The sequence below is a fragment of the Atta colombica genome, unplaced genomic scaffold (assembly GCF_001594045.1).
Source record: "Atta colombica isolate Treedump-2 unplaced genomic scaffold, Acol1.0 scaffold78, whole genome shotgun sequence".
Taxonomy (NCBI): Eukaryota; Metazoa; Arthropoda; class Insecta; order Hymenoptera; family Formicidae; genus Atta; species Atta colombica.
Genome location: NW_017259570.1, coordinates 448,480 through 472,563, shown reverse-complemented (window position 1 = coordinate 472,563; position 24,084 = coordinate 448,480). Strand labels below are relative to the sequence as shown.

The 24,084-nt window shown below is 34.8% G+C and overlaps 2 protein-coding genes across 3 annotated transcripts in view; one reads left to right on the top strand and one right to left on the bottom strand.

The window, feature by feature from the left end:
* The first annotated feature begins 4,794 nt into the window (after positions 1–4,794).
* On the top strand, positions 4,795–19,675 carry LOC108692611 (alpha-2-macroglobulin-like protein 1). Of its 2 annotated transcripts, none has more exons than XM_018200947.1 (25): positions 4,795–5,034; positions 5,721–5,893; positions 8,347–8,588; positions 9,179–9,295; positions 9,371–9,537; positions 9,613–9,721; positions 10,099–10,332; positions 10,754–10,996; positions 11,712–12,043; positions 12,211–12,572; positions 12,728–12,885; positions 12,971–13,130; positions 13,369–13,513; positions 13,755–13,983; positions 14,252–14,457; positions 14,965–15,314; positions 15,383–15,627; positions 15,697–15,948; positions 16,311–16,703; positions 16,883–17,117; positions 17,199–17,371; positions 17,619–17,811; positions 18,292–18,636; positions 18,913–19,137; positions 19,230–19,675. In XM_018200947.1, exons 1-25 carry the CDS (start codon positions 4,946–4,948, stop codon positions 19,427–19,429), a joined length of 5,577 nt encoding a protein of 1,858 aa, XP_018056436.1. In that variant the 5' UTR covers positions 4,795–4,945; the 3' UTR covers positions 19,430–19,675. The 2 variants fall into 2 exon arrangements, with proteins under 2 accessions (XP_018056436.1, XP_018056435.1); XM_018200946.1 differs by having other exon boundaries at positions 4,946–5,034; positions 17,619–18,003.
* Positions 19,676–21,368: 1,693 nt separating this feature from the next.
* LOC108692593 overlaps positions 21,369–24,084 on the bottom strand; it is a 6,897-nt gene continuing 4,181 nt past the window's right edge. Inside the window, exons 10-13 of the mRNA XM_018200910.1 lie at positions 23,777–24,073; positions 23,562–23,701; positions 22,969–23,327; positions 21,369–22,841 (exon numbers count right to left, since the gene is read on the bottom strand). Coding sequence (XP_018056399.1) covers positions 22,151–22,841; positions 22,969–23,327; positions 23,562–23,701; positions 23,777–24,073 — 1,487 coding nt within the window. The 3' untranslated portion in view covers positions 21,369–22,150. The remainder of the gene's footprint in view (positions 22,842–22,968; positions 23,328–23,561; positions 23,702–23,776; positions 24,074–24,084) is intronic.

The following is a 24,084-nucleotide window of genomic DNA, read 5'->3' as shown; positions in this document are numbered from 1 at the left end:
GACTCGTGACTTTTAGATGCCAATTATGTACTTTATAAAACGAAGTAAAAATTACAAAATTGAACAGACTCGTTATATGTTGACTAACAAAATTATAAATATTCGAGCGAATTAGCTCACACTTATAATTTCATTTCATTTCAAGATACATAATCAATCATCTACTTGATATTTTACGACACTTCCGAGAATCATTCGCGTTAACTAATAATTACGATCGCGCTTTTCACGACACTTCCACACGCGACGAGACTTCACGACAACAGAATATTTCATGACGGACTTAACAACGAATTCAGGGCAATGCGCGAGATTATTCACATTGACTTGTGATTAATTATATGATCGTGCGACACTTTTCGCGACTTCACAACGATAAGACAACGCGAGAACATACGAGAGAAGTATGAAAGAATTGCCGCTGCGACACCATATAACACGACGAGACTTGAAGGGAATCGAACGAGGTCGAACGGCGCGATGGTGGATTTGAAAATTCGACGACGCGCGATGAACTTCATATCGACGCGACGTCACCGCTGTCGTTTTCACCTACGTAATTTTCGCACCTTTTAACAGCGAATGACGTTCACGTTTCAAGATGCTTTTACTTATTTTCGTACAAAAAATTTAAGGGAATAAATGAACGTATTACGAGTCAAAGAAAAAAAAACAAATGTCCATGATAGAACGCGATACCGGGAAATGCGATTGTCATTGTTTTGTTAACCGCCCGGTTGAATGTCGATTGAAAATACAATCCTGAGCAACAGTTTTCGATAAATGAGTGCACGAATGTCGAATCTATATTACGTGATCGCGAAATAGCGAAATATAAACGGGGTTAATTATGATAATATTTATCAATTGAACGTCACTCGTCGCGTCGGTCGTCCGTTTCGTATTTGCGACAATTGCGACTCGTCACTAGCCGAGAAAAAACAGGTTTGCCAACCTTAGCTCGATATTAATAGAAATAGATCGAAAGGCGCTTTTTCATGCATATTCAATATTCATTTTCAGCATCAAAATAGGAATTATATCACAATTAACGTTAAACAGTAAAAATGTATGAAAAAAAAATGTAGCGTTATGTAGGTAGCGTATAATTTTGAATCGAGCGCTGTTTTTTAATTCATGAAATAGCACCTACAGGTTTATTCGAATGAAAGAAGTCCGAAATCTTTTGAAAATGTGTCTCGAAAACTAGTATTGCACTATATCCAAATAATGCAATATACTGTAATAACCATCGATGCGTAATGTTAATTTTCTCGTTACTGTCGAGTGCCATCAGTGCACTATTTTGCGTTCTCAATCTGGCGGACAAATCACAATTTCGTCGAATCGAGTCGTCAAAGAATCCAAGCGGCGAATATATTCATATCCAAGCAAAATATATTAAAAGCATAATTATCACTCGAAAATATCCGTGATGAGATAATAATACGACAAATTAATTACTGAACTTCGATTCATTGTCTCGATTCATTTACGTGACGAATAAATTATTGCGCATGTCTCTTCCTCAACGGGAACAGAATCGTTCTTTTAATACTATAAATAAATACCTACCATCATATTATAGATCTATTTGCGTTGCTTAAAATCTCTCCAAATTTTTAAAGTGAGATAAATATATATATTGAAGAAAAAAAACAAAGATACAAAAAGTGCAAGCAACGCGAACAAATCTCATTTGTATGTACAGATCAAATGCGTATTACTGTTCGTATTCCCAAACACTGCTCATGGTTGCTTTTTTCGAAATAACCGTTAATTAACGAAGCACCTCGTGCCGCTACCTTGCTGTTTGAAGCTCGCCGCGTGAATGTCGCAGTAATAAACAGCAAGATGAGCAAGGGCATCGCGCGCGAATAACAATGCACATGCGTCACCGAGTGTAGCATATACGTCACGCGCAACTGAAAAACGAAACAATATTCCGTATTCAGTCTGTTCTTATTTTAAGATTGTCTTATAAGTAATGTCTTAAAATGCTAATACGACCCTGATTGGTTCGTGACTTCTTAAGACTGTATTTAAGATGGTCTTGAATATAAGATCTGACTATGAATATTGGCCATAATCAGTTCTTATATTCAAGACTGTCTTAAGTTTTATCTTGAGATATCATGGACCAATAAGAGAGCCGTATTAACATTTTAAGATCTTAAAATAAAATTTTAGACAGTCTTGAAATAAAAACGGATTATGAATACCGGCTAATAAATCTGCTCTTTTTCGAAGAAATTCTGAACTAGTTCTGAATAGTGCAATAAATTAAAGTAAAACAAATTATAGTTATCTCTCTATAGTTATCACTATAAGTTATTCAGTTCAGAATTCGGGAACAGAACAGATTTAATGATCTCTCTCTCTCTCTCTCTCTCTCTCTCTCTCTCTCTCTCTCTCTCTCTCTCTCGTCGAGTTCATTAGGGGTGCGTTCTACTTAGCTCTACTTGGCATTTGCAGCACTCGGGAGTAATATTTTATCTTTGCTTAATATTTGATTTGAAATAATAAGGATAAAATAATATTCGCAAGCGTTGCGAACATCAAACGCACTCTAGATCTACTCTTTGTTAGATTGTAAACATTTCTTTTTTGCTTTTGCCAAATATTAAACATATATTTATTCCATTTTAAGTATTTAAGTTCCAAAAATGTATATTAATCCAGTTATGGAAAATATTAAGAAAATCTTTTAATCCATGCAACACACTTATAAATACTCACATATATATTTTTAAATTATAAGATTTTTTAATTATAGAATTATAAGTAGATAGAATATTTTCTCTCTCACACATTCTTTTTAGTCAGGATATAAATCGATAAAGTTTTATCATATTGTTTATCATATATTCGTTATTTAATTTGAAAATTGTTTTGTTAGAAGAAGACTAATTTATTATTGCATAGTTTATTATTATATTATATCGTATATCACGGTTGAATGTATGAATACGAAATGTAATGCCCGATAAGAGAAAGAAACGGAGATAGCGCAATATAATATTGTTTCTATATTTTATCAGTACATAGCGCGGTTACATTTCCCTATAATCAGCATTTCTGCAACATGCAAATCTATAGTGATTACGTATTCGTAATTTTTTTTCCTTTTACATTCCGTACGTACATATAATAACATTAATAATATTCGTAAACACACAAGTATTGACGTAAATTACTTGTAATTTCAGTTAAGTAAAAAATGCAGTTTCCCTAATTTTTTTTAAAAACGTATTTCTGGAATTGCATTATCAATCTTAATGTCTAAAAACAGGTCCTGTTCGTTGATTTATTTGAAACTTGTTGATCAATTTATTTATATAATAAGACAAGTTGGAAGCGGAAAATCTGTGATGCTCCTGCATCACAGATTTTCCGCTTCCAACTTCCGTCTAATTTCTCAATAAACGCTTAATCGAGCGGTACTAGGAATGAGAGAGTCGGGATCATGAGAGAATGCCAACTCGAGTATGATAACCCGCAGACACGACGTCTCGGCGATATGGTGAGGGTTATCAGAGTTACGAGAGTTACGTTGAATCGTCGGAAAATCTGGAATAACACTCCCGGGAGTTTCACATCACGTTATCATTAGACGTAGCAAAACACGATCCCAAGGCCAGGAGACGAATATGTTTGCGAGGATCTTTTCGGAAGCACGTGTTTATTTCTATTATTATTATACTGACGTAAATAAGATAGCAATTAATCTCAGCTAATTATTTAATTCCTAGAAATTAAAGTTAGAAAAATTGTTGGAACAAAAACGCAGATATCTATGAAATCTCTCTGGGAAACATTTTTGTTTTTTTATTTATAAGACTATTTTCTTTCTTTTTTTTTTTTTTCAAAGAACGCACCTTTTATGAAGGATGAGATGTCAAATTATAGAGCAAGGCAAGTTGAAAGTAAATTTTTTTTCAAAATAACGCTTTTTAATTTTCAAAGTCTGGAAGAGCTCCAGAGAAATGAAACTCGTCATTGGAACGAAAAAGAATAAGGAAAAAGCGATGTGAATTTGCAATTTTTAACATGACGTAGAAAACATGTTTACTGAAATCTTGTAAAACAGATTTTCCCAGATTTTCTAAATATTTTTGTTTAAAATTTCAAATATAATTAGTAAATTTTTTAAATACAACTTTAAAATAAATTGAAGTGCAAACAGCGCAAACAAATTACATATTAAAAATTACAAGACAGTAATTTCATGAGATGTCATTTTTTATAATTGGAGCCGGCTGCTATAAACGCTACAATTATCAAAAATGATAGACATCTTATGGATCGTTAACCTATAGAATAATATAAAATCATTAATTTGAACTATCATTTTTTTATTGAATAAATATAAATATTTGTATATTGTAAATAAATATTTAGTTAGTATTATTCAAAGAAATATATATTAAGATTGAAAAAATTTCATTTTATTATATCTAAAAGTTTACAGATCTAGAAATAATTTTTGTTGAACCATCAAAATAATAACGTATAGGAATCCCAATTATAATGAGCAACGCTGTAAAAAATTGACATTCTAGCAAATAATTTGTGGGTCCTGCAGAATTATTTTCGTGCAGATTTTTCAGGTAATAAACACTCCGAGAAAAGGACACTGATTGTGAGAATCGCACAGTCAGTGACTACGCGACGTGGATGGTTCTCGCGATTTAATTCGCGCCCGTAACCCTTCTCCTCTCTTTGCACAGGCTCAAGGGGTTAATGATAAAAGTAGCCGGCACGAACATCGCGCCTTCAGTCGGTTCGCAGCCTCTCTGTCGGCTGTTGTTCCCCTGCCACTCTCTCAAACGTTTTTCTCGCGAAGAAGAGGAAGCGCCTCGAAGCGTACCTCTCGTTAATATGTCTGTGACGATCTAAGATTTTCTCGCAAATCACGCGTCGAACAGTGTGAATCCTCCAGACAATGATGTATAAGCTAATCGTGTCTTGTGCATTTCTCTGCTTGTTCTATCCGCGCCTTCAGCCCTGCGAAGCCGGCGCGACTGCCAATCGGTAAAGATACCCCTTGGCATTTCTATTTCGCGAAACTAATGTTCTTTCTCTTGATTATTCTTTTTATCGATTACCCGCGGATATCGAATTCTCTTGCAGATTATTGCTGACTGACCGAGAATAATATTCACGATGCGCATTAAGTTAATAATAGCCACATCGATTTTTTCTCGCAATAAACTTGAGAGCATAAGATGTCGTTAAGGAACTAATAAACTATGAAATAGGTCTTTTAAAGACAGTTCTACACAACAGATCGCGAAATTCTACTCGAGATCTTTAATCTGGTATAAATATTAATATCTGGTTAAATTAATCTTAAAGTGAAGTGAGCTTCTGAATATATCTTTTGTAAATACTACCGAATGGAGGAATTTCGAGTAATTTTAATCACACTACTCAAAGAACACACATAAATCAACAAAAAATAAAAGACTTAATTTTTATTCTTAACGTTAATAAATAGTCAAATTTTGTAACCAAAGGCTATCATTGACATGATGTCAAAATTATTTTGATTTTCTCTTGACTTCAGTATAATTACAAATATTACTTTTTAGTGATCTATAAGGCAATTACGATTCCCAATTGATCGCAAAAGAAATTATTTGCAAAATTCCCCCGCAAAATCGATATTTATTATGTTTCTCGCTCTTATGTGGTTTGTAACCGGCTTGTTCTTTTAGAGGATATGTATTTACTGCACCGAGGAGATTCTTAGCTGGCGAAACCGAGAGCGGCTGTTTGTCGCTGCACAATCTCGAGCCGCCGGCACATGTTATCCTGGAGCTGCTATCTCCAGCGGGGACGAGCACAGAAGATGAGGTACTAACCAGGACGAGTGGCGTCGTTAAAACAGGCAAGTGTATTCTTCTTTCTCAAATTTTACGATTGATTGACGATGTCTTTCGATTTCTGAATATATTCGACAGTTTTAACTCAAATGATTTCATGATATTGTTCCCAAACATACATAAAGACACCTCCAAAAAAATATTCTGTCATTTAGTGGTCATTTCGTGTTAATGTCAAAGGATTTTCCATTTATATATGACCTCAAGAGAATACGCTACAAAGTAAAAGAATTTTTTGTATAATCATAAAATACTGGATTTAGGATTGCAATCTCAATACTAGAAGAATGTTTTACATATATTGGAATGCACTACGGTAGCATGTAAATGACAAATTTTTTTTAACAAATGTGCCGTTAATATTTTATACATCCTCTTATTTCAAAAGGTTATTTGAGTTATTATAATAGAATTTTTTATAGAGGAATTTATTTGTGATCATAGCTTATGTGTCCTCATTTTTATAGATGAATACGTGTTATAAATATACGCACCTGATTAATGTAAGATTAATGTAAGAGAGCTTTTTTGCTTAGAGGAAATGCTAAGAGGAATTCCCCGGCAGAATATTTCTTTTTGGGTGGACAAATGTCAACTAATATGCTAGAATTCTAGAAAATTTTACGAAATTGGAAAAGTCCATATAGGGACACCCACTTTTGTAAAATGTACTTAATTTTTCTAGTAAATGAACGATCGTCGTATAATTATATTATAAGATACTTTTCACATTTTGTAAAATAAATCTATAAATTACATCAAACATCTCAAAATTTACTTTAGCGACGAATATTTTTACCTTAGCACTGAAAAAAATTTATTTTATTGTAGTTTATGGTGAAAAATATAAATGTATAAAGTCTTGATAGTTGTTTGAGTTTATAGTCTTGAGAATAATATGATTTATTTTACTGTAAAGTAATAATGACTTGAATAGATTTACTATAATTGTAATGTACTTTTTTACTTTACACCTCCTATATTTTCATTTCTAGGCAAATAAAGTTCATCATAAATTCGGCAAAAATTATCAGAATATTTTTATTAATCTTGTAAGGTAAAAAAATTGTTCAATTTTTCTCCTTGTATAGAGAATTGGCAAAAAAATGTGAAGATACAATTTTGAATTTGAATACCTGAATTTTTAGAGTTTTTAAAGACAAAGATTATTTTTCACTTTTTGATTTTTTTATATCTTACGATCTCTGAATTTATACGTTCTTCTATTCCTCAGGTATAGAGGCAAATTTAAGTCCGAGGATAATCGAATATCCGAATACGACTCGATGTGTTATCGCGCACGCGACGCGATAACGCATAATCGTCGAAAATACGCGTGGATTCCTGTGTGTTCAGGGATGTAGCAATAGGATAACAAAAGAAAACGCGATACCGAATAATAGCCAATCTTTAAAGAACGGATAATAAAGAAGAATTGATAATTCAAACTTTCACTCTTCCTTTGATAATTTCGTCAAAGATATTCAAGTTTGTCGAGATTACAGATCGATGATATTCGAGATTATCGAAATATTTCTGCCCAAAATTATGAATATGTGACGAGGTTGCATCACGTTCGAGTGGGGTTCCAAATTTATACTAATAAATTTACGGTCATGAAAAAGTTTAATGGAGAATTTATTTTCGGGCCTCTGGTTACGCTCCTGAATCGCGTCCCGGTCTTTCCTCTTTCTTCCCTCGCAGCTCGAATCGGACGCTTTAAACAAATCATAAATTGAAATTGTCGCCGCTTCCTGCGGGGGAGCTAAATGAGCCGAGTCTCTCTCCGAAGGGGAAATAAGCAATCGCTCGGGATCACATGGGAAACCCATCTGCATTGTTATTCACGGGATGCACAACAAGTACAGGACTTGATCAAGGTCCGAGTTTATCGTACGTTTATGATTGATGCCGCAGACGCGCGGAAAGATTTGTCGATAAATCGCTAAAAAATATATAATTATATGATTAGTAAATTTGAAGTAAATTACAGAATGAAGACTCTTTGTTGTAAAATAATCTAAAGTGTATTCTAAAGTCATCTAAAATGTTTTGATAATAAATATCTTTCTTTTGCCTGTCAAGATATCTTAGACTTATTGTACTTGCGTCAGCGAAATAGTTCAATTTTGCGTTGCATTTATATGACTGTTCATATTTTTATATTTAAGTATTAGATAACAAAAATAAACTATTTTTTATTTTATTAAAAATATCTTCCCTAAACTTGATTATTTTAATTCGAATTATAATTCAAATTACATTGACGTACAATTCAAATTACATTGACGTATAATTCAAAGTGAATCAACTTACACAATTTATACACGCTATTATATTATTAACTATTGCGACTGTGTCATTAAATATTTTATTCTTCTTTTTTTCATTGCTCAAGTATTTGAAAAGTAGAAGGAAATAAATTCAGCCATTGGTTTTGTTAACATTTACTTTATAGGGATAGAAACATGTCTGGAACTGGCAGTACCTTTCACGAAATACTTCAACGGACGACTGCGATTGAAGATAAAATTCGACAAATATCCCGACTACGTCGTGGAAACGGAAAAAGAAGTTTATATCGAGCACGATTCCCTAATCACATTCGTCGAGACAGATAAACCTGTCTACAAACCTGGACAAGATGTGAACATTAGAATACTTATGCTCAAGCACGACTTGAAGCCTTGGAAGAAAACGGTTCGTTGCTCGTACTAACATAAGTATTAGTGCAATCGTAACTAATCAATAAAGTAATAACATACGAGAATCATACAGAAAATAATGCCAATATTTTTTTATAAATTAGGATTTTTATTATTGAAAAATTAGATATATCATCTTAATGACTTTTGTTTGTCTACTGACTTTTGTTTACTTTTCTACATAATTCCAATTTTTTGGAAACATTTTTCTTTTCTAGAAGCTTCAATAATTATTTATATAGTATAAAACTTTATAAGAAAATAGTTGATGGAACGAAGTTTTACACTACAAAGAAACATTTAAACTTTCAGAATGAAAAAAGTGTATATAAAAAAGTCGGGATTATGAAGAAAAATAAACAAAAGGTTAAGATAATATAATTATATATTAAGATGATGTACTCGATATTTCAATAACAAAAAATCTTAATTTATAAAAATTGTTGCATTATTTTCAATATGACTCTCATAATACATATGTTCTCTAAGAAGGGAATTTATTCATACAAAGTTTTAATAATAGAATCGGCTGGAGAGAAGAGAAGAGCTTTCATTTAATAATATGGAGCTTGTCTCTCTTTTTAGATACCTAAAGTATGGATTGAGAATCCATCCGAAGTGCGAGTGGCACAATGGGCCAACGTCAGTACTGAAAATGGAATGGCGCAACTAAAATTCAGTCTATCTCCGGAACCAAGCCCGGTAATGTGTTTCTAAATGAGAGCACATAACGAGAATATGATAATGATAATACTAAGGATGCTGTTTATGTTACAGGGTACCTGGAAGATTAAAGTGGAGAAGAGAAGATCGCAACCGCAACTGATCCATACAACCGTATTCGAGGTGAAGAAATATGTTCTTCCGAGATTTCAAGTGACCATAACTTCGCCGGGATACATTCTCGCGGATGCGGAGAATGTTACGTGGAATATATGCGCAAAGTAAATGATCATTTTGATAATCAGCGAATTGAAGCATTTGCTGAAGCGTATCTGCTTGACATTGTTTTATTACAGATACAGTTATGGCAAGCCGGTCAAAGGTAAATTGCTTCTAAAATCGACGCCTCAAATACCGACATGGAGAAGAAAACCCAATCTCCCAGAAATACATTACGAAACGGAGGTCAGTAGCCTTCGACTGTTGGTCAACATTAATGTTTATTTTATCTTTATTAGAAAATCTGCTACTTAAACGATTTCAATTGTATTTTTATAAAAATCAAACTTCAATATTTTACAATTATAAGTAGAAATTAAATCGATAAAATAAATCAAATAAGAGAAATAATCTAGTTTCGGTTGAAGTCTTAATACTTGAAATCTTAATACTTGATAATATTCATATCCAAATTTGCATGTATAAATATTACCTATTTGATACATAAAATCTTCGAAAACAGAATCATATTTTGGATCTTATTTGATTCAATATTTTATAGACATAGTGCGATATGAGAGATTTGATATCCCACGAGATTTAAAATTAGCTGATCATTACAGCTGGATTCACCGGATGGTTGCACCGAATTTGTATTATCAGGCGCGGTGCTCGGACTCGCTCAATGGAAAGTGGCACCAAATAACATCGTCCTCATAGCTAACTTTACCGAGACTGGTACTGGCATAGTAGAAACAAGCATTAGCCGGACTGTGGTCGTGCATCAAGCCTTAAAACTGGAATTCCTGCCATACACACCAAAATACTTTAAACTGGGCTTGCCGTATCATGGAAAGGTAAATTATTGCAAATAATCGTTTAAAATTTCTTGCGTATTTATGAGATGATTTATAAGTTTATCAGGATTCAAAATTACTTAAATATTCGCTATACGCGAAGAATTAAAAGAGATAAAAAACAAAGCCAAATATTAAACATTAGATGACGGATATTACAAATTTTATTCACTTTAAAAACACCCGTTAATTTTATAATAATTCATGGCTGAAGAGGACTAACAATAAATGAAGTTTGAAACGTTTCGTATGTTTTTATATCTTTTATAAAGTGAATGAAATTTGTATTATCAGTCATCTAAAGTGGCTCATTTGAAATTTGAACTTGTTTTGTTCTTTTTATTTCTCAGGATTTCTACTTTTCTCTGGAGCTAAATAAAAGTATGCTTTTTGCGGAATGCAAAATAAATCTCTTTTACAGTTACGCGTCTCACGGCATGACAATACCCCAGCACCACATGAAAAGATCCAACTCTGCGTACGAGTACGCGGTAAAGACGAGTGGCTTCGCGTAGTAGTTGAATGCCGCAACTTCACATCTTCGTCTGATGGTTTTGTTGACTTTGTCGTACCACCACCGCATAGAAACATCGTTCTGCTGAGTTTCGTCGCGACTGGTATCGACTATCCTACGAAATACTACTCGCCAGACACACGTTGGCGAGTACGTTGAACAGTCATTACATATTTAAGAAAAAAGAAATATTTTAAACAAAATATTTCATCTTTAATTATTTTTTAATAATTTATTTGATTAATTTAAAGGCGATTTATTCTAAAAGAAAAGACACAATTTTTGAATATTTTAAAACATTTTCTGTAAGCATAAAATCGTATTTGCGAATTTATAATCTATCGTCAGGGTTGGGTAAATTAATCTTTTTTTTTTAACTTAAGTTAAGTTAAAGTTAATGACCTTAAAAATTTAATTTACTTAAAGTACAAGTAATTCAATTAATCCATAATGAAATTAATTGAATTAGAAATTAAGTTAATTAACAAAAAATAATTGAAAAGTTAAATTTAGTCCGAAGAAACAACCAAAAAGAAAGTAAAAGAAAAAAATTTGATCATTTGACATAATTTTTTGTATTTTTCCTTTCTCATGTAATATATATTAAAGAATCACTAGTTTTTTTGTTATTTACAACTAACAATTACATGATAAAAGACACAAAGTTACGAAATTATATATCTCATTATGTCTAAAGGTTAAACAAATCAAATTAAAAGTTAATAGTTACCGATAAAATATAACTAAATTAAAAAATTAAGACTCTAAAATGTAACTTAGATTAAAATTAACTTTATAACTTAACTATTAACTTTTTAATGTATTGTAGCATTACCCAATCCTGTTTATTGTAAATCGCAATTAGGTTTTCATGGATCAACCATCAGCACATATCGAAGTGAATCCTTGGTACTCACCGTCAGACAGCTATTTGGCGGTAGCCCGAGGTTATCAACCAATTGTTTGCGGCGAAAAGTACTCATTCAATGTCATGTATACGGTGCCGGCAAAAAGTAAAACCAACGAATCCATTTCCTTCCATTACTCGATCAATTCTAAAGGGGACCTGTTAATATACGGTCATGTGAAACACCGACCGACTAGAGATACAGTTTTGAATTACTCGGAATTCCGGAACTTGTTAGGTGCCGTCGAATCACCAGGAAATAAAACAGATCAGGGTACAATTGCTCACAGGTAATATTCCACTTGGCAAAGTACACTTTCATAAATTCTTTTTTCACTTCACATTTATTTTTGAAAATCTTTGAATGTGTGCTTTGAATTTTTTTATTTATTTAAAAAAATAAAAGTATAGAATAAAATTTTTCAAAATTTTTGACGTTGATTTCTTGTTTCTCAAGATTCCCTCTCAGCGTCAAGATCACTCCGTCTATGGCACCTGTCTCCGAATTGTTGTTATACTATGTTCGTTCGGACGGTGAGATTGTTGCTACCACATATTCTATCAAAGTGGGACACTGCTTCGAGAATAAAGTAAAGACCGCCTGGCACACCGACGCTCAAACCCCGGGAACAGCCACTCAGTATCACGTGGAAGCTGCCCCCTGGTCTCTCTGCGGTATTTCAGCAGTCGACAAGTCGACTCGTTTCTTAGCAGGAGCCAAAGCAAACCTGATTGACGCTGATCAAACTTTTGCACAGATGAAGAGATTCCATATCGAACCGGAACCGCGTCCTATTTGGACGTGGACTCATTGTAAAAGTATGTAAGATACATAGCGATACAGACAGTAAAAAAAATAATGTTAGATTAATTCTTAATTCCTCTCTTGAAATATTTTTGTTGGATTTTTAAGTTACGAGGATATCCAATTAATGTAAACTAATTTGTGTAATTCGACATATAAATTCTTGCAGCTGCAACGCACGAAGAAACAATTAACACAGAATTCGATCATTTACCAATGCCCGCATTTGAAGAATCACCCTCCCCCCCGTGGGAGCTTAAAAGGAGAAGAAGAACGGTATACAATGGCGGACTTGTGAATTACGTAGATGCCATACAGGCGTTCGATGTGAGAACTTTCTGGAAATGTAAATAAATTCTAAGATTGTAAGAAAGGTAATTATATGTCCATTGGATCTTGCTCCGTATTTCAGGACTTCGGAGCTGTTGTGATGAGCGATTTGATACTTGAAACACGGCCCTGTCTTCAACTTCGTAGAGGTAGAGGTAGAAGCATGAACGTGAAGGCCTCTATGATTGCAACCCCTGCAATTCCTTTCTTCTCAGCATCCGCAGACATGGAAACGGATGCTGGTGCGTTTCCAAAAAAATTGCTTGTTCATAAATAAATAGATTTTATCCAACAAGTCACATATATAACATAAAATGAACGATGTTAAAATGAATCATTACTGATTGAAAAGTGACTTTTAGTAATCATTTTGAAGCCATTTTAATGTCATTTTTGTGTCATAATGACTTGTGTTCTCTTCGGTTATCTTTTTTTAAACTGTATTTTATTATATATTTATCAGATACATTATTTCTATAGGAATGTTTAAAGCGAAGACATTACCTATGGCGTATCCATTATTAAACGTGGGTCCCGAGCAGGGATACGTGGATCAAGCATCCGACCAACCTCCCCTCAGATCTTACTTCCCTGAAACGTGGCTGTGGGAATTAGTGCCGACAGGGTATATATTTAAATTCACAGAATATATTTATCATTAATCAAAAATAATTCCATTGTAATTGTCTCTGGATAAGTTTTAAATTTTATTTCATTTTATTTTCTTGTTTTGAAATATACATAGGATACATTAGCAAGTTATTCTTATACTTTTTTAATGTACAATTAAATAAGAAAGCATTTTCAGCTTTCATTTGTTTGATTCATATTGTTTCATGTATACTTTTTTCCTTTACTTTTTATAGAAAAGAAGGCAAAGTGACGGTAGAACGTACTCTGCCTCATACTATTACTGATTGGATCGGATACACTGCATGTGTTTCACCTACACACGGTCTCGGAATAGCACCACCGACCACCATCACGGGATTCCAACCGTTTTTCCTCGATTATAGCTTACCATATAGTGTGAAACGCGGAGAAATGTTGCGCATGAAAGTTTCCTTATTTAATTACATGCAACACAGTTTACCGGTAAGTTTTTGACATTTATTTCATTCTTGTGTGTGTTCTACTATCATTCGACATTCCTAGTGAAATTTTAATAAAATTCAAAGATTATTACAAAAATAATAAAATACACACAAATCGATTATCAACGTAGATACAGATATAGAATTGAGACATACTTTTACATATATTATACGATCTTTTATATTGATTAATTGAGAGATATTCATTGCATTAAATCGCATTTACAATAACCGATTGATATGTTATAATTGATTGACGGTTTTCGCAGGTCAAGATTAAGTTGGAAGATGCAACGGGGCTCGACTTGCATCTGTCGCACGCAGTCGCTTCGTTCTGTGTAAAACCACGAGACAGTGTAGTACACGAATATATTCTCAGACCGCGAGTTCTCGGCGATGTTAATATCACGGTTTCCGCTTCGATCGATTCGGATTATGCCGAGCCATGCGGCCCGGAAGTGCTTGTATATACACGGTAAATGGCTCAATTTGAATATTTCTGTTTGCAGTTACTAGTATTTAACAATTCAGTAAATACATTTATTCGTCGAAATTATATATGAAATTATATATGAAAATCCGGAATTTCTTTTTTTTTTAAAGAAAGTTTGAATATAATTTTGGACTATATCACATATTTTATTTGCAAAACAATATAGAAATAATAAAGCAAAAAATAGCGCAAGATTAAAATGTATAAAATAATAGGATACCTCATTACATCATTTAATACTCCATATTTCGATTAAGTCAAAACACATCTCATCTCAATACATTTTTATTAAAATAAATTATTTTATACATCGTCTTAATCTTGCTCGTTTTTTATCTTATTATTTCTATAAAAATTTTTAATTTTTCATCAAAAGGAGAAAAATATGATCTTGTTAAACATAGTTCTTGATCACTTAAATGTTAGAAATTATAAATTTGATTTATTGATTAAGCATCGATAGTATTTAGCAATTTATACCCTTTTTAGAGACGTGATTGTAAAACCAATACTAGTGCTGCCGGAAGGATTCCCTGTAGAAATGACAAAATCTGCGTTCATCTGTCCGAAGGACTTCAGCGATGATTCCACCATAACTTGGAATCTCGATCTACCTAACGATTTGGTGCCCGAGAGCGCGAGAGCATACGTGTCCCTGATAGGAGATATCCTGGGTCCGGCTCTCGAGAATCTAGATAAGCTCGTTCGTTTGCCGATGGGATGCGGCGAGCAAAATATGATTCTCTTTGTTCCTAATATCCATGTTATTGGCTACTTGGACGCTTCTGGAATTGACAATCCGGAGCTAAGAGCAAAAGCGATTAAAAATATGGAGAAAGGTACTATTTGATTTTGATTAGAGATTAAGGATAGGTTTTTTGATATTATATTTGATTGTGCGATACAGGATATCAGCGCGAATTAATATATAGACATCCGGACGGTTCGTATTCCGCGTTCGGTCCGGAAAGCTCAGAGGATGGTAGCTCGATTTGGCTCACCGCATTCGTAATCAAATCCTTTGCTCAAGCGAAGAATATAATTCACATCGATGAACGAGATCTCAAAATTTCTGTAAAATGGATGGTGAAGAAACAATTGGAAAATGGATGCTTCCCTGTAATTGGCAGAGTATTCCACAAAGATATGAAGGTATTACATATGTAGCATTAAATCTTTCTTCAAAGAAGTTACACTTAGTATTCTTAAATGTGTTTACAGGGCGGTCTGCAAGATGACGATACGTCTTCTTCGGCATTAACGGCTTACATTCTGATTTCGCTCTTAGAATCGGGCGTGCCATTAACAGCATCACTCATTAATAACGCTCTACATTGCCTGGAGAAAGGAATGGAGAATGACAGTGGTACAACGTACACGGCAGCTTTATCCACCTATGCCTTAACGTTGTTAGAACATCCGAAAGCGAACAACAGCATGAAATTGCTTATGAAACGTGCAACGCGGAACAATGTACGAATAACAAAATTTATTCTAATTTTATCAACTAGATCTAAGTTTGGAAGCAAGCCTGTCTAGAAAACTTAGCTTGCGAGCCAAGTTTTGGACAAAGCTAGTTTTAAAGTGACTTGTTTAAAGTACAGAATGCAAGTGAACTTTTGCCTATAGTGATTGATAGAGAAAGATTCAAAGTTTTTTTATCTATGATTAAAAATTTTATACTACAGGATTGTATTAATCATTGTACAAAAATAAAAATACAAAAATTTTCAGTTCGGCTCTAAATCTGTTGCTGTAATCGAGTTTACATTAATGAAAATATATAAGATAAATCTTAATCAGTGTAATCTTCATGATAAATTTTCGTTTGCTAGGATCTTCTCTGGTGGGAGGATAAACATAAACCATCGCTAGGACTGAGCATCGAAATGACAGCATATGCTGTGCTGTCTTTGGTGAAGTTAGGCGGCGAGACGAACATGGTCGAGGCGTTGAAGGCAATCCGTTGGATGTCGAAACAACGCAATGCGGAAGGCGGCTTCACATCTACACAGGACACTGTGCTTGGCTTGGAGGCGCTCACAAAATACGCTGCTGCGATGTCGAGCAATACAACAGATCTTTCGGTGCTCGTGACCGCCGGTGAGGTGGACCAGGTGTATAGAATGTATAACGATAATCGTATGGTCCTCACGCAGATTCGTCTGCCCGTCATACCAACGATAGTCGAGATCTTTGCCGAGGGTGAAGGCTGCGTCTTAGTACAGGTAACTTTAAATTTTTTCATAGAATTTTATAATAAAATATTCGATATTCCTACTAAATAAACCATAAAACCATAAATTCGTATAAAGAATTTGACTGAGAAAAGAATTCTTCCCTCCCCTCCTCCCTCTTTTCTTGACTTATTTATATTGATTTAATTTCTACTCATAATTATTTTCAGAGCAATATAAAGTACAATGTTGCACATGCAACCGGCTCTGAAGCCTTTGATCTCTCAGTTAATGCAGCTCCCGCAACGTGGCTAGATGAATGCTCGAGGCAAAAAATTACAATTTGCACACGATATAAAATGGCAGATGGGGAAAGTAATATGGCATTACTAGAGATCAACATGGTAAGCGGATACATCCCGGATCGTACGAGCCTTCATTCTCTGTTGGAAGATCCAGCCACAAGTGAGTGTGCAATCAAAGAATATATTAAGAGGTACTAATAGATAAAATTTATTCTCTTGTGTAACACATAAATATTTGTAGAAGTGAAACGTTTCGAGGATGATCGCGGTATCGTCACCATTTATTTCGACAAATTAATCAATCAAAAGACCTGTATATCGTTTACAGTGACCAGAGAAAATATTGTGGACAGACTTGAACCAGCGAATGTAAAACTTTATGATTACTATCAACAGGAGTTGACGATATCTAGCGTAAGATTACAAGAATATTCTCAACTAACAATGATATAATTTCTTAATGTTCTACTCAACAATGTAACTATTACATACAACATGCGTTATATATTATATTCATATTGTCGAGTGGAAACATTTAATATTGATGTAATGTTACTGTTAGTGTTTACCGGGTTGTTCATGATTCATTTAAATATCTAAAATATAAATATAAATATAAATATACATATTTTATAATATATTTGCATTATACATTTTTCAGAGCTACAGTTTTGCGGCGACTTGCAGCAGTGCCACTCCGAGTGAAGAAGTAGAGGTTCCCAATCCGGTGCCGATAGAGGTACAGGAAATGGGCAAAGACACCGCGAAGAAGGATACTGTGGAAAAAGAAGAAGATGTAATCGAGAAAACAGCTGAAATCCCGAACGATCGAAACGGAACTGTAGAGCAGATAGGTAACACGACTCAGAACTCTGATCTGGTCAAGCAACTCCGTGATAAAATAACAAATGAGAAATCGGTAACCGGCATACAGACTAGAAGCGAGGATATTTCACCGGTAGACAATTCCAATCCTAAAGTAAATAATGACGATATCAATACCGTTATGAATGTTAGCGCAGCCAACAATAACAGCGTTGAGTCTGGTAATATGGATAGTTAATGAATATTACGAATATAGCTCGAGAGTAATGAGAATGATTTATACTGAAATCTTCTATTGAACTTATACATTTACACGATTAAATTCAAATATATTAAAGTATTCATATGCTTCCAGTAGAAGCATATTTTAAAAAATCACATTCAATTGCGTATAAATATAAACTCGAAATATTTAACTAAATTATTCTCGTTATTTTCGGGATAAATCTCTTTCTTTTTCTTGTATCATATTCTTCTTCGTAATTTTCTAAATTTTCCGAATTTCTCAGTACCACAAAGAGAAGCTGGAAGCGGCCAAACGCCGGACGAGCCAGACATCAATCTGAATCCCGTGTTCGACAGGCTCGGACCACCCAGCATAGATCTCGAAGATATGGAGGCACCGTTCTTAACTTTTAACAGACAAGGCCAAGATCCTTTTGCGACAGACTTCGACAGAAATCCGCTCTTCGTTGTAGTTGATCACGAACTAGCGACTCCCGAGGGTATCGAAGGACCTGTACCAGTTTCTGTCAAACCCGGTATCATATATTTTGACGACAATCCTCTATCAAACATGACCAACGAAACCGATCAGAAAATAGAAATGGATCTGAACAACAACGAAACATTACGTATGTAAATTCGAATAGACGTGAAAATTACTCAAAATGGAAACCATTTTGATTTCCTGAGAAATTAGATCTTATATATACAATATAGCCCTCTTATACTATTACAATATAGACTTTCAAGGGATGTCCTAAAGATATCCAGAGGATGTTTCTACAACTAAAAAATGTTTCCAGAACGTATATATTTTTCAAATTAGAAATGATCTTAATAAGTAAAATTAATCTGTTCCGTTATATATAATGATGCCGATATTCAAATAATTTTTTTTATTTCAGCACCTCTTGGTTTGAACGACTCCTGTCCTATATGCGCCGACGAATTACCGTCGAATATTAACGATCTTTATTGCTCCGCCAGTAGCGTCGTAAAGGCGGCGATCAGACGATTACGTAAAGCAAGACTTCTATTAGATATGCAATCATCGCACGAAGTTACACGCCTGCATTCGATGATCGTATTTGTCTTAAGACCCAATTGTTCTTGCCCGCCTTTAGATAACCGTAAGTATATAACTGAGCATAATTAAAAACAACTATATACTATCGTCATTATATATTCACTATTATTATTTATAATTTGAATTATATTATAGCTGGAAGTCTAGCACTGCTGATGCACTTCGAGGATGGGGAGTTTGCTAAGCGCTCGCATAATCGATATGTCTTAGATGAACAGATTTCTATATACGGATTACCACCAATTGGTGGTGTTCCACGTGAGATAACGGACGCTCGAGCAATGTGTGCGAATCAAGATAATAGCGCATTTCTTAATCTTCCTACGGCTGACTGATCTTCGGCGTTCCGCTGAAAATATACTAAATACAAACAGAAATAACAGAACACGTCATGTATCGTATCAGCGAAACTCAATCGAGAAGAAAAAACTTAATCGTTTTCAGCCATACAAAAATTAAATTACTTGAACTAGAATAAGATTTCTCTTGATTTGAATCAAGAAATTCATTCGTTGCAATTTGATTCATTAATTTTAGCACGTCTCCTGTATTTAATTTGAAAGTAAATTTTACACAGGATATGTAGTCGAATACACTCTGACCTTTCATCGCAAATCACTCTTCTGCATCTCCCACCGTACACATATCTCGACATCATATATTCTATATTAAGAGTGTGCGATGAGAAAACATAATATCTAATAGAATAAAGTATCATTTTTACAGCGAAAGTCGCGTTATATCGATTGTATTGCGTTATATTGTTTAATTCTCGTAATTGTGAATAGCAAATAATTTACAAGTTAATAATAAACTGTAAATAAAGCACAGCGATTTATGATATAATAATTGGGTAATTCAATGAATCCATGAAATGTTAATCTTTAGTATCGTATTTTTCATCATCGATTTTAATGTGCGAGCTATGTTTAAGCTATGTTTAAGGTGAGTAATAATACATTAATTTTTTGTTGATTAACTTGTGAATGAATTAGCTTGTGAATGAATTAGCTTGTGTAATTTTTCTAAACATTTGAAAATTATATTTTCTTAGATAAACTCACTATGCAAATTTAATCCTTTCCGGAAAGCCGAGAAACGATGTTTAAACAAAAAAAAGCAATTCTTTCTAAACAATGAAAAAGAATTCGGTTCGAACAATTTTTACGCGTATAAGAATGATAGAAGCAAGAAGTATGAAAATATTTTGAGTTTTGAACGAATGTATTGTATCTTTATTTGTTGCTCATGTTTGATCGTACTGTAATAGTTATTACAAATTAACAATCACCCGAATCGAATTCTCGCTACATTAAATAGTATTTCGTTATAATGTATGTACGATTATTTAGTTAATAATTATATACGATTTCAATTCGTGATCATATTGTCCATTTGACATTTAACATTGATAGGATCGAGTTATTATCACGCGAAATGATATTTTAATTAAAATCCTTCATTTGTTATATTAAATCTTGCACTTTCCAAAGGACAAGCCTCATTAAATATCAAATGGATAGATTCTCTGGAAGTATTATTATTTATTCACGCTGTATACAGTTAAATGCTTGAAATAAATAAACATATATAACTATTGCTTACTATACACTACTCATCGCGCTGGTTCGCTACAATACTATTGAGAACTTAACTACGTAAGGAATGAAAGGATGAATGTAATTGGCAGTAATAATCGGTATTCGCCGCCCATATCTCGCGCTAGATGACAAACACATGTTTTCGACTGTGAATGTCCGAGATAGGAGTAGGCAGTGTATTACTTGCGGCGAATATGCATTGGCAAGAATGACGAAGTAACGCAAATGATGAGCATAAAGATATAGTGTATAAAAAAAAAAATCTAATAACACGTGACATCTGACATTTGATAAACGGATTTGACAACGGAGCAATACTCGACCTCAAGGCGATCGTCCCATCGAAGAGTATATTTTTCCCTTAAATTCGCCAAGAGACGCAGTGAATGTAGCTTGCAAGCGATGACGATCGTAAAATACATCACCTTCGCGAAGGCGCGACACATACGCTTATTAACATTTATCGACATTGAGAAAGATGTCGTATAGTATAGACTATTAGTACATGTACCACCGATTCGTAACCGAGAGCTATATCTCGACGGCGGAGAACACTACTAAAAAAAAAAAAAAAACGGCCATCCCGACGAAGTTAAGCATAGAATACTAAACAAAACAAAAAAAAAATGAAAAAAAGCAAACTAACAAACTAACAAACAGACTCACGCCTCTCTCATATAAAAATGAAAAAACTTGTAAAATACTATATGTAAGATCTTTAACAACTGATATGGATATGCATTTACAAATTTCACAATTCGAATACACAAGCTCGATATTAAATTATGTATGACTTTCTCGCGGAATCGTTAGAATCTGTCGTATATTCGTTTACAGACTAAGCAGTAGTGATAATAGATCAATTAAAAAATTCGTGTTAAGCTATGTTTTTAAGCAGAAAAAATATAGAACTATAAGACACAAGTTGTACTGGAGTATTGTCGTTGTATCGGTACGGATCTTACGAGACAATTCCCTAATCAAATCAGTTTTCTTTATAAATATTAATACTTATTATAAAAATCTTCCTACATGTTGCATTTTTTTCAGATATTACGCTACAAATATAATTGCTATATATAAGACCGTTAAATCTACGCAAAGCTATTCACGGTCGATTCTTATTTAATCGCGTGATGCTTCAATATATGCCTCGTTTTATTATACAATAAATCATATATCGATTTAATATGGAGCCTGCGTGTTATCAGGGGAATTTCAACGGGCAAGCTAAATTACAGAGACGCAATAAACGTAACGCCGGCCTCGGTACATTTATGCATGTAATTCGAAATTGATGCACGAAAATATTAGGTGAAGAATCAGAAGATACTGATTTCTATCCGACTGATTTTTATCGTACCTTACGCGTCAATTATGCCAGAATGAGAATAGCACGTTGCTCGTAAAGCAACACATTGTTACGGACTTACGCGAAGGTCGCTGCTGTACTACTCAGTAGATTTTGGGTGCCGAACGATCGTTGATCGGGCCGCTGGTCTTCCTCAGCGGGGTACCACGTCTAATCTGATCCATGAGGGAGTCTCTCATTTGCAAAGGATCCATGATGGGCACGCGATTACCCATGATGCGCCTGATACTTGCGGATTTACTCGTATTCCCCGCCTGCTGCAGAGCCTGTTGCTGCTGCGCCAATTTAGCATTCAACGTCTCGAGAAAGCCAGGAGCTGCCGTTTTGACATTCTTGGACTGTTGCTGCTGCTGCTGCTGTTCCAAGAGCTGTTGTTTCCTAAGAGACTTTGGGCTCATGTTTACGCCCGCCGTAGCATTGCCGCTCATAGTACCAATAAGTTTAGCATTGAGCACTGCCATGAAACCCTGACCTACGCCGCCCGGTCCCTGTCCTTGGCTTGTAGCTTGTCCAGTTTGACTAATGGTACTACCACTGGCTACGTTGGTGGTTTGTGCACTGACAGATCCGCGTTCTTGGGACGACGAACGAGCAGCTGAGCAAGAACGTTCAACTGATGAACGAGTTATCTGCAGCACGGCGTTATGTTGGATGATGCTCGAAGGATTGTTGTGTCCCTGCTGTTGTCCAGTAGTCTTTCGTAAGAGCGACGGACTGGCTGGTGTATGACGAAGCTCGGTCAGAGTTCTCACTGTCTCGGAAACCGAGATGGATCTACAAAAAATAAAGCATTAAGTAGAACTACGGACATCAAAATTAGAAAGAGATTAAATCGTGACGTTGAAATTTTCAATTATAGAGTTTATTGTAACTAAAAATATTAAGCAACATCGATCTTCACCTCTGAGGTGTAGGGCTGACCGTGGGCGAAGAGCTTTCGAGAAGGAACGCAGGTGGAGGAGGAAGATTCTCTGTTTCATCGCAAACATTCTCGCCCCGATCTTCATTAACAGATGAAGTAGGAGGTAAGGTAATAACGGTGGATGTGCGTCTTGTCGGTGGCGGCGGTCTGCTCGTCTGCTGAGTCGATCCTCTACGTGTCACTAACGTAGCTGCGGCGCCAGGTACGTTCCACGTGTTCTCGTTTTGATTATGAAGCGAATGAGAGTGTGGCAAAGTATTTTGGCTTCCGTATCCACTGCTGGATTCCAAACTGGACTCAGATGTCTGACTGCCGGCGTCTTTCTCCGGGACTTCAATCTACACAATTTAGCAAAACGTAAGCAAAATTGAAAGTATTTAAAATAATGTACATCTTAAGCCTGTATCAGATTAGATCGAGATTAGATGGATGAAGATTGAAATTGAATTTGACTAATCAAAGCAAAGTTTATTAAACTTGATACTGATTTTGTTTCTTCTAATTAGTTACTTTCTATTTCAATCTCAATCTCTCTAGTCTGATCTTTAGACTTTGTCGCTTTTTTCATGTACCTTGTCAGTTCCTGATGTTGTTAACGATGTTGGAGGAGGAGGCGGTGGAAGTTGCATTTCCTGAGCACGACTAGCAGCTAGATTCGCCAACTCGTGCATGTTTACGTACATTGGTTGTTGGAGCTGATGGCTTGCCAATTCTACAGGACCGTTATAATGGTAAATCTCACATCGAATTGTAGCTCACATAGTTTACGTATCTATGTTAAACAAACCTTTTGCCAAATGAGCAGGAAGAGGTAATTTCGGCTTCCCTCGAGGACTTCCAGGCGGCTCGTTTTTCACCGGAATTGTCGGTCGTTCCAAACTAGAACATCTATTCGGTATAGGTGGACGATTGCCGCCATTATTTCTACGAAGCTGCACTCTGGACTGCTGATTCGAGGAAGAACATGAAGAGGAAGAGGAAACCGGAGAGGCAGGCTGGCTGTGACAGCAACTGTTACCGTCACGATCCGGAGCTTGGAATGTGTAAACGCTGAGCGCCGGTCTTTGATGTCCCTTTTCGTACGCTGAAATAAAT

Coding starts and splice junctions, on each gene's coding strand:
- LOC108692611 (XM_018200946.1), top strand. CDS start 4,946: ATGATGTATAAGCTAATCGTGTCTTGTGCATTTCTCTGCTTGTTCTAT. Junction 10,333..10,753: donor GCTTGCCGTATCATGGAAAG/GTAAATTATTGC, acceptor TCTCTTTTACAG/TTACGCGTCTCACGGCATGA. Junction 13,984..14,251: donor ACATGCAACACAGTTTACCG/GTAAGTTTTTGA, acceptor CGGTTTTCGCAG/GTCAAGATTAAGTTGGAAGA.